General features: G+C 41.2%; 1 protein-coding gene across 1 annotated transcript; it reads left to right on the top strand.

Annotated features, from left to right (window-relative positions):
- On the top strand, positions 1 to 8176 carry LOC109303297 (interstitial collagenase-like). The gene is made up of 9 exons (XM_019525487.1): positions 1 to 167; positions 498 to 646; positions 776 to 901; positions 1275 to 1436; positions 2019 to 2136; positions 3010 to 3143; positions 3897 to 4056; positions 7587 to 7687; positions 7917 to 8176. Exons 1-9 carry the CDS (start codon positions 16 to 18, stop codon positions 8015 to 8017), a joined length of 1203 nt encoding a protein of 400 aa, XP_019381032.1. The 5' UTR covers positions 1 to 15; the 3' UTR covers positions 8018 to 8176.
- Positions 8177 to 10897: the final 2721 nt, after the last annotated feature.

The following is a 10897-nucleotide window of genomic DNA, read 5'->3' as shown; positions in this document are numbered from 1 at the left end:
AAAACACTCAAGGAAATGCAGTCATTTTTGGGACTGAAAGTGACTGGGAAGATTGATGATGAGACTACAAAGATGATGAAGCAGCCGAGATGCGGTGTGCCTGACATTGGTGACTATGTTCTACTACAAGGGCGTCCAAAGTGGTCAACAAATGACTTGACATACAGGTAACAGTTCCGTAAGCAATTTGTGGACCAAAATATTAAGGCCCAAGCTTGCAAATATTTGGGCCTAAAGACCCAAAGGTAGGCTCTCCTTTCTGGAATTCAGCACCAAGAGAAGCATCTTGGTACTCTAAGGAAGGAGACTGCCTTACTGAAAGTTAGGAGGAGTTGTAAGTACTCAGGATTTGAATATCAAGCTACTTATTCCACTGTCAAAACATGGATACAAGAAATTTTGCATCAAATATTAAATATTTTTACTACAGCAATGTATTGTTAATAATAACCTGCAAGTGTCAATGTACATAAACTAATGTTTGCTTTATCCTAAAGGATTATAAACTACACACCTGACATGAGACCAGCTGATGTGGACAAGGCTATCAAACAAGCATTTGAAGTCTGGAGTAATGTAACACCACTGACATTCAGAAGAATCAAGGAGGGAGAAGCAGATATAATGATCTCTTTTCAATATAGGGGTGAGACATAATAGCACAATAATCCAACAGATTACAATGCATATTTAGGCAATTATCAACTAGTCATTAGCCATCCTCAATTATAGAGGCAATTGAGTATATTAATTAAATTATTACTTGTTTTTTTAGATCATGGGGACAATTCTCCCTTTGATGGACCTAATGGGATACTAGCTCATGCTTTTCAGCCTGGCCCCGGGATTGGTGGAGATGTTCACTTTGATGAGGAGGAAACTTGGGGAAAAGACAGCATTGGTAAGATTTGCTTTGCTGACCTTGTTTGCTCAGGTGACTTAACAATTTACACCTTGAGTTGTTCCTTTGGCTTCTTATGTTATATTGGGAGTAAGAGTAACAGATTCTGGCCCCGAGATGCTATAGGAGATAGCTGTAGGGGAAGCAATAAGAGGAACAGGGAGATCATAACCAGTGCCTGATGGGTCTGTGTATTCATATATCTATTCTTTTTCTACTCTACCTCTTTGAACCATAGTGTTTGCAAAATGAGTGAAAGCTCCTTTTACATCTGTAGTGTGTTCCGGCCTGGCATAATGTTGTTTCTCTGCCACCTGCACCAGAGATTCAAAAGGATTTCACTCATTTGAGTGGCATTATCTTTATTCCTCAGGCTACAACTTGTTCAATGTTGCTGCCCACGAGTTGGGCCATTCCTTGGGTTTGTCTCATTCTACTGATCCTGGTGCCTTGATGTTCCCAAGCTATACCTATATCAACCCTAAAGAATTCCACCTCCATCAGGATGATATTAATGGCATTCAAGACATCTATGGTATGAAAATCAACATCTAATTATTCACTTGGTTAATTTTGATTAATAAATTAGAAAAGTTTATTTTAAGAAACTGTCTGGTGTCATCACACAGAGAAACCACAGAAAGTATAGACAATAGAGAGGGAAGAGACCTGCTAAGGTCATGTAGTTCATTCCTCTGCTTACAGGCATGATCACTTACTCCTAAAGGTGATAGATGTTTGTTCATTTACTTTTAATAAACCTCTGATGAAGGCAATTATGCTGGTTCCAAATATAACCCATTCCAAGAGTAGGTTTCCCTCCCATCTCTCGGTTAATAGAAGGTGGGTTGTGTTCCTAGGGTTGGCTTTCACTGAAGATCAGCTCTCCTGCAACCCATCCCTGCAACATATGACAGTCCATAAGTGCTGAACCTCATCTGTGCTGGTTTAGCAAGTGAAAAGCCCTGACAATCCTGGAAGAAGCCTGCTTCCAGAGCCTGCCCACTATTAACCCAGTGTTTGGAAGATTCCTGAAGATGGACCTAATGCTGGTTTTCAGTTGTATTTTCCTATTATATGTACCATAATAAAAAGTTTTTTCTCAATCTACCTGTAGGACCATCTCTGAAACCTGTTCAACCCACTGGACCCTCAACTCCAGAAGCTTGTGACCCTAATTTGTCTTTTGATGCTGTTGCTACTCTGCGTGGAGAAATGTTGTTCTTTAAGGGCAGGTAAAATCAATGAGTCTATGTAGTGTTTCATTGTACTGCAGTACTGAAAAGGAAAAAAAGCTATAAAAAAAAATGAATTCCAGTCATAAAAAGAAACAGCCCACTTGAAAATGTCATGCTAACAGCATAAAATCACTGGAAAGTCACTATCTATTTCTCCAGTTGGTGGCTTGCATACCTTGACAGCAGGCACATTGACTTTACCCAAACTTTCACTAAATTATGGTAAAATGATTTTTCTGATTCCAAATGGGTTTTGTTGATTGGGGAAGTATCTTCTGACCTTTGTGTTTGTAAAGCAATCACTATTGTTTCCAGTGGGAACTGAAACCCAGATCTGGCAGTGAGTGTGGCTGAATCCCTTCACTGTGGACAAATCCATGTGGCAGCAAGGTGTGCAAGTGACATACCAGCAGAGGCAGTAAGAGAAATTTGGGGGCATGATACGTCCTGGTACAGGAGCCTCACCATCTCCCATTTTATGCAGAGGAAATAGGAAAATTCTATATGAATTCTAAGCTAAATGCATATGTTTTGGGAGAAATATCTACAAATCATATTTCTACTTCATACACACACACTACTTGGAATTATTATTTTACCCATTATATTCTAGATCTACAAAGAAAGAAAAATCTTATCATTTGAAGGGAATGGGGGCATTTTGTAATGCTCCTACCATACTGCGGTTCTTCAGCAGTAATAGACTCTTTAATCTTTTGCAAAAAAAAGAGTTCAAGAATTAAGGCTAAGATATAGTAGCTATAGCAGGCTTGCATCTTTCCTGCAGACTGGAAACTAAGAGGACACAGTTTACTCGCTGTACTTTTCCCGGTAGAGTGGAACTGTATTAATGTGCAAATTGTATTTCAGGTTTTTCTGGCGCAAGCATCCCCAGCGAGTAGACAATGGGTTCAGTATTATTTCTGATTTCTGGCCAACCCTGTCATCTGGAATTCAAGCTGCTTATGAAAATGTTGAAAAAGATCAAGTTGTTTTTTTCAAAGGTAAAAGAATTCAACCTAAAATTCTCTTGGTCTTCATATATATGAATCTGTTGCAATATAGGTTGCTTCAACTGTGCAATTAAGGCAATTCATCCTGGTTCTCTTTGGATTAAGACCCATTTAGATTTCAAGTAGAAATATCTTGGCTAAATTTAAAATTTTTTTTTGCATAGCTGAGTTGCATGCTTGACTGCATACACAAATTAACATCTGTAGGCTAAATTACTATTAGAAGTTCAAGAAAGGACCTAGAAGGACCGGAGGTTAACAAAGTATCAGTCATTGACATGGTCATTATCTTTGACCACAACACCACTCCGAGATGCAAAAGATACTTTACTGAACACAGAAAGAGAGAAATCTGTTGCAAAGAGCTTATATTCTACTCGAAGACAGAACCTGTATTAAAGGGGAATTGCCAGAAGTCAGTCAAACACCACAGGGAAATTTTGAAACTTCAAACTTTAACTTTGCAGTATTCTGTTAGAACTTTTGAGAGGCAGTATTTTGTGAGCAACTGGAACATGATTTTTTTATTCAGGTCCTTAAAATTCGGAATGACTTATAACGTTTTCTGCAAAATCTGAAAAGTGTTAATAATGTTGAAAAAATTTGTGAAACATATTGTTTTAGAAACAAAGACATTTTTGATGGAAACAACCTTAAATTTTAAAGATTTCAGTCAGCTATCATAGATTTCAATGAGCTCATGGTTTGTATTAATGGAACAATGATTTATATTTTTCCCTACAGAGAATAAATATTGGGTTCTCAATGGATTTGATATAGCCTATGGATACCCTAAAAGAATCCATCAGCTGGGCTTCCCAAAGACTGTTAAAAGAATTAATGCAGTTTTCAGTGATGAGAATACCAGGAAAACATATTTCTTTGTAAATGACAAGTATTGGAGGTAAGATTTACCTTAACAGTCTCAAAGTATATTTCCTGCTGGAGGGTCAAAGGATAATTATGAAATACAATATAAAAAAGCATGTAATTCATCTGGGCTAAAAATATTAAATAGCAGCTTACGGATTTTTCTTTTCTAAACCTAAATACCCTGATAAAATGCAAAATTTTTATATGGAATTTTATAACCATCATAATATTCTAGATCTGGGATACATGTCATAAGATCCACAACCCCTAGAAAAGCTATTTCTATTAAATTTTAGCCCACCTGGGTGCAGTTTTTTCTCTTATGAAATTCAAGAGAATTCATTAGAATCCACTATTCAAGGTAAAACAATGGCTAACAAGGTAGATTTTTCCCTTCAGCATGAAGTCAACACACTGATTTCATCTGAAGTCAAATGTTTGCATGAGATGGTTTGAACAGGAAAGATTAGGTGACCTCTTGAAGATGTTCCCAGACCTATTGTTCTATGCTTCTGTGATTTATGTTGTCTACTTGTACATTATTCTGTGGTTACATTTTGTTTGTATTTAATGACAGCTCTCTAAACTTTTTCTACAGTAATTTGCACTGAACTGTTTATTGTGTCACATTAATATGCACTTCAGATGCACCCTTTCACAAGAAACACTCAGTGGTACTAAAATGAATACTTTCAACAATGTTCTGGCCTAAGTTGTATATAGGGTAGGAAATATATACTTTACTTACTTGAAAGGAAGATGACCCTAATTATAAGACAATTCCCCCAATAAATACATTCTATATATGGAAAATGTATAAATTTGTTATAATTTTCCAGGTATAGAATCTAATTATTTGAGGTTTACCTTGAATTTGTCCCATTCCCACTGCTATAGCAGGGAAAATAAATTTGGGGGGTCAGATAGCCCCTTTGTTCTCTGCTTCCTCACAACTTTTTCCCCTGGCAGCCCCTTCCCCCTCTCCTTACTGCCCGATCCTACTCTCCCTGAGCACACTGGAGTCAACAGGATTTCAAGCCACAATGACTCCACAGCTCAGCACTGCTCAGTATGTGTGTGCACTCCAGATACCCGCAGAAAGAAGCCATGTGCTAATTAGCCACTATTCTTGCCACAAATCTTGAGATGCTCCAAAAATGTATATGCAGACAAGGTGCAGGGCAACCTGCTCTGGCCACACTTATCATATGCACCAGGCTGAGAGAGAGTGTGCCAGAGGTATTCTGGGTGAACTGTTTACAATGTCACCATGCATTTAAAAAGTGTTGGTTTTAGGAAGGATTGTGGTTAATGGGTACTACCATATGTTTTATTCAGATGGGCTATACTGATCCATTTTCGTAGAGGCCTCTTGTGAGCTAAGATGTAGTGTAGGAAGCATCTGAAGTCCAGGACTAAAGAGTGTGTGATGGGGGATGCTTACTGGGGCTGTGGGAAAGGACACCGCTCCATTTCGATGTTTCGATGGAACAGTGTTTCATTTCAAATTTCATTTTGATTTGAAACTGCTGTTCTGTTTCATTTCGTTGAAACAGTTTTGCTGTGTTTCAACTCTGTTTCGATGTTTTGCCCATACGCGAATGGGGAAGGTCAAAACAGCCTATAACTTCGTCATTTCTGGCCTGATTTGGATGCAACTTGCAGGAATGGTAGCCCCTTCTGAGGGCCTGCCAAGCTTCAGGGAGATAGGTGCAGAGGTTTCAGGGAAACTACACCTCAACATCTTGAAAGCAAAAAACTCATGTCACATGTATGTGTTTAGCCACAGTAAGGTAAAAACTGCAGGCATGCTAGCCCCTGTGGAGGCCACAAAGCCTGCCAAGTTTCGAGGAAATAGGTGCAGGGGTTTTGGGGGAAACTGCACCTCAAGCTGTGGACAAGCAAAACTTGTGACATGGGTGACACCGTGTGTGTTAAGGCTCAGCTGGGTGAAAGGTGCAGGCCTGCTGGCCCCAGCTGTGGCTGTGAAGCCTGCCAGCTGTTAAGGAGATAGGTGCAGGGGCAACTGGGTTCTGGGGCCCTGCACCTCTGGCTGCTGACAGGCAAAACTCGTGTCATGGGTGCTTGCGGGACTATGTCTGTCTTGGGGCACAGGGCGGGTGAAAACTGGAGGCCTGCTAGGCCCTGCTGTGGCCACGAAGCCTGCCAGCTGTCCAGGAGATAGGTGCAGGGGGAGTCTGGGTTCTGGGGCCCTGCACCTTTAGCTGCTGATGGGCAAAACTCGTGACATGGGTGGGTGACACTGTGTGTGTGTTAAGGTGCACCCTCACTCAGCTGACACTGAGGCAGAAAGCAGGCAGTTCAAACAACGCTGCCTTGTATGCAGTTTTTCCATCCCTCTCCCAGAGGACTAGGATTGCCAGACCTCAGGAAAGGATGGCAGTCACTGGCCAGCTACACAGTCAATAATGAGAGCAGTCCTTCCCCCTCTTCCTCCTCCCTCTCCTTACTTTAGTTCCTGTTTCCCTGCAGGCAAGCCCAGCTTGAGCTTCGAAACTCAAAACATTAAAAAAAATTTGAAATGTTTCGACTTGCCTCATTTCATTTTGAGGCTGTTTCAAAGCTCTCTGTTTCGTTTTGATTTTGCTGTTTCGAGCTCGATAAGGGTTGAAACAACATCGGAACAAAACTGCCGGCGACATTTCGCACAGCCTATTGCTTACCTGTAAGAGGCATCCAAATCTCAAGACCTCTGGGCTTGGGCCTGCTCGTAGGATGCCTGCCAATGGATTTGGGAGTATCTGAAGCCCCAGGGTGATAGGTCTGGGACAGGATGCTTGCTGGTTGTAGCACCATTCATGGTGTTTAGAACAATTGAGTGCTGCCTGCTTAATCGATACGGCTCTTGGAACAACTGAGTTCTGCTCAGTCAATATGATTTGGAACTGATTTGGCTAATTTGAAGGATAAATTATATTATAAAAAAAAAGTTTGACTTATATGGGCCATGTGTTTTACAGTTATGATCAGTGCTGGTTGCATTAAATCAGCTTCATTCTTGGTTTCCATTGCAGAGCACATGCTACTTTTGGCAATAGTTTAATGATAGACAAAGTGGTTAGTGAGATTTCCTTATATGCTGTTATAAGACAAGGCATACAAGGCATTTTCCCCATGTCAACTGGAGCAAAAAACCTTATCTTGTATTCAAGTAAATGTGTTATTCACTTGAGGTAGCCTTTCAAGTAAAATAACCCCAGTTCAGACAAATATCATCTCTGGCCCACTTTCACCATAGACTCCGTATTTACCTTTACCTGTCCTTTGAGTGGATGCATATACAAACATACACACCACAACACATTCTCGAGGTAAAATCCTGGCATCATTGGCATTTTGTCATTCTCTTCTGTCAGACAAAGATTTCAGTCTCTCACATCTCTCATGAGTATGCTGACTTGATACATAATGGCAGGAATTCAAATAGTCCAGTCAGTTCTGAATATAAGAATAGTGGCATTTATGTGTCAGGTCTTGTTTTTGCTTTTTTAAAATATTTTTTGCGTATCTGTAAATATTAACTCTATTTATTTTATTAAGATATGATGAAAACACACAATCTATGGATAAGGGTTATCCAAGGAAAATAATCAAAGACTTTGGAAGAATTGGCAAGGTGGATGCAGCTTTCCAGCATGAAGGTAAATAAAACAAATATTTATGTGTATTATACTAGAAGAGGTGTGCTTCTCTAAATTGAAAAAATATTTTAAAGGTGATAATTATTAATATTTATGCACATTTATGGGAAATAGGCATTCTAATAAATGAGTATCTACTTCCTGTCAAAGTTCATTTTGTTTTCTAGTAAAATCTCTGAAAAAATGTTTCACCCATGAATTTACTCCTTCCATGTATTTTTCTTTCTAGACTATATCTATTTTTTCCATGGAACAACCCAGTATCAGTTTGATCCTAAGACCAAGCGAGTTGTCAGCATCCTGAGGAGCAACAGTTGGTTTACTTGTTAACTACAGTGATTTCCCTCCTGTTTAATATAAGTTTCTTCAACTTTTAATGGTTATTTTAAAAGGAAAAGCAGTATTATTTTTTCTCAGACTTTTGTATGAAAAACTGCAAATGGTGATCCTGATGGAATTGAATCATTTACTGAATTTTTACACACTGGATTGATAATTGACAAAACAAAGTATTATGTTCTTCATACCATTGTGTGTGTTTCTTTCTATTAGAGGCAGTTCTAAAAAGCTTAGTTCTAGCCCCAAGCAGAGCCTGAAGCACTAGACTGGGTGCATGGAAATCACATGGGGCATTGCGAGTACAACTTTCGCTCCAAATCAGAAGAGGAAATGCCACATAGCTCCACCTAGCTCCATCATCATGCATAGTCCACTCTGAAGTTTCTATGTCATTAGGCCTGTTGATCTCTATAGCAATGAATCCACTGGTCATATCGGTGCCTGCTCCTCTGACCCGCTCTATTCCCCACGTTTCTCTTAATAAGTCATCTGCTGAGCTCTGCTCCTTCACTTCTTTAAGTCCTGCCCTTTCCATTCCAGTGGCTCTGTATCATTTGCATTAAATTCAGGACAATCTACAGCTCAGTTTATGGCTGCTCCAGAACCGCACTTTTTTATTGGTTAGAACCTTCTCATTTCCAAATGGTGTTTCCCGTTGATGAGTTTATACCACTTTGTTCTTGAGCCAACATGGACTTTTAGCAAAAAAAGTTCTTTCCCTTCCCTGGTGTTCTTCCTGAAATTCAATCAGAGAGAACAACCACATCCCTTTTCAGCCTTTGTGTTGCTAGGTGAGCTATGGCTGGCATCAAGTGGCACTGTAGCTCCCTTTTGTTCTCTCCTAATTACCTACCTTGATGTTATCATGAAAAAAGGGTTCGGAGGTTGCTCAAGGCCCAGAGGGAGTCCATTCTACTGCCAAACCACCCTCTATCCAATCTGCTGTGCCTCCCTCTTGGCCCTATAGATGTTTTTGGATACCAGGTGCCTTAAGGGCTATGTTCTTGGCCTCCAACCACCCCTAGAGCCACACCCATGCCTTGTAGATGTTACTGATTATTATTTCAGTGGAGCAGCTTGTCCCAGTGCAATGTCTGGCCTTCAGGCCTCAAAAAATGTGTTGGAGCTTCAGCCTTCCTGTCCTTGGCCCCTTCTCTCTCTAGCTGGGCACCCTTTGCCCAAGGCACACTGTCTAGGACCTCAGCTTCCAGACTTCAGCCCTGGTTTTCAGCTTTGCAGGCTCTTGGCCCCTGGTCCTGGCTTTGCCCTTCTTAGACTCTGACCCTAGACCTCCCAGCTTCAGGCCACCACTACATTGCCTTGTCTGGGTCAGGATTTTGACCCCTTGGCTTAAAAATCATAGAATCATAGAAAATTAGCTTTGGAAGGGACCTCAGGAGGTAGTCTAGTCCAACCCCCTGCTCAAAGCAGGACAATCCCCATCTTGCACTTGCCTGGCTGATACCCAGCTCTGGCAGGGCTCAAATACTCCCATGGCCCTTGGGCACCCCAATGATCTGTGCCCTTGCCCCCTGGCAGGGCTCAATTGACTGCCTATCAGGCACCCTGTGGTTTAAACCTCAGTGCACCCTCAGATGCTGCATTATGGCCACCTCACCACCACTTTTTAGCCACATTCAGTCCACCAGTTTAACTATAACCCATTCTGGGTAAACAAACATTAGGAAAGAAAAAGGTTAGCTATCACTTAAAAAGAAAACCTTCCTCCACTCTGGGTAAATAAACAGTGATCAGAGCAGCCCTCACCCCCAAGTTCTCACCGCTCTGCCTGCAAAGTGCTTGCTCCAAAGCCCAGCTCCTGCAAGGGCTTCTCAGGCAGCCACACTCTCCAGAGAGCTTGGGTCCCTGCCAGGCCCCCCTTCCTCCAGTGTGCTCCACCTATCTACCCCAGGCCACTGACTTATCTGAGTCAGGAGACTCATTGGCCCATGCAGGTATTCACCTTTGGGGCTAATGGGCAGCTTGTTGTCCTTGCTGCAGCTTAGGTTGGCTGTTTATCTGTCCATACAACAGGCTATCCAGCTGTGTTTTCCCCATTCATAGTAACAGGAGTCTCTGTCTCCCTGTTACACTAGGCTACACAACCCAAGCTCTTCTGGTCTCCACTGGTGTGAAAGGCTCATTGTTTTGGTCATCCCAGTAGTCCTTCACACCATTTCCAACTGAATTAATCCTTCTGAGCATAAATGGCCATAAGTATAGATTTTATGTCCGATCAGGTTGTAATAGCAGCTTGTACAATGGCATTGATTCACCAATATCTCTCCTGGAAATACCTCACCCTGACATATTTTAGAACTGCATTTGTCTTCTCCAACACAGCATCACATTAGTGGCTATGATTGGCTACTACACCCAGTTTCAGGACTGACCATTAGAAACCTGTGTCTACACATCTATGAGGACAGATGCCTAATTGAGTAGAGGATAAATTCCTAACTGACCAGGCTCTCTTTTTCTTAGGAATCAGTAAAAAGGCCCTAATAGTTTCCAGCATTTCCTTTCAGCTCGTTTTCTTTTTGGCTGCATGACACTTGCATTCTGGCTGCCTGTTGGACTAACCTTAACAGGAGGGGTAGATCCTAAAACACTCTTCTGGGCATGGAGGGGGAGGAAAAAACTGTTTGAATCACCTCTGGCTAAAGGGGGTGTTGGACTGAGGTCTATTTCCTGGGTGAATCTTCTAAACTAGCATATAAAACATATAATGCATTGCATTCTTATCACTCTATTATTAAGTACAGTGACTACTGTGCAACATTGTTGTGCACTAGGAATGCTCTGATGCTCTAAGCATACCTAACAGCATGCCCCCATCCCTCCAGATTTAGGTGCAAGGGGTTTCTTTCA

The sequence above is a fragment of the Gavialis gangeticus genome, unplaced genomic scaffold, assembly GCF_001723915.1.
Source record: "Gavialis gangeticus isolate Ggan-Ray unplaced genomic scaffold, GavGan_comp1, whole genome shotgun sequence".
NCBI lineage: Eukaryota > Metazoa > Chordata > Crocodylia > Gavialidae > Gavialis > Gavialis gangeticus.
This window is presented reverse-complemented; position numbering and strand designations above follow the sequence as displayed.

Bases quoted from the DNA above. Each gene is read 5' to 3' on its own strand.
- LOC109303297 (XM_019525487.1), top strand. From the start codon at position 16: ATGCAGTCATTTTTGGGACTGAAAGTGACTGGGAAGATTGATGATGAG. The intron at 168-497 runs GTAACAGTTCCG...TTTATCCTAAAG, and splicing joins ACAAATGACTTGACATACAG to GATTATAAACTACACACCTG. The intron at 4,057-7,586 runs GTAAGATTTACC...TATTTTATTAAG, and splicing joins GTAAATGACAAGTATTGGAG to ATATGATGAAAACACACAAT.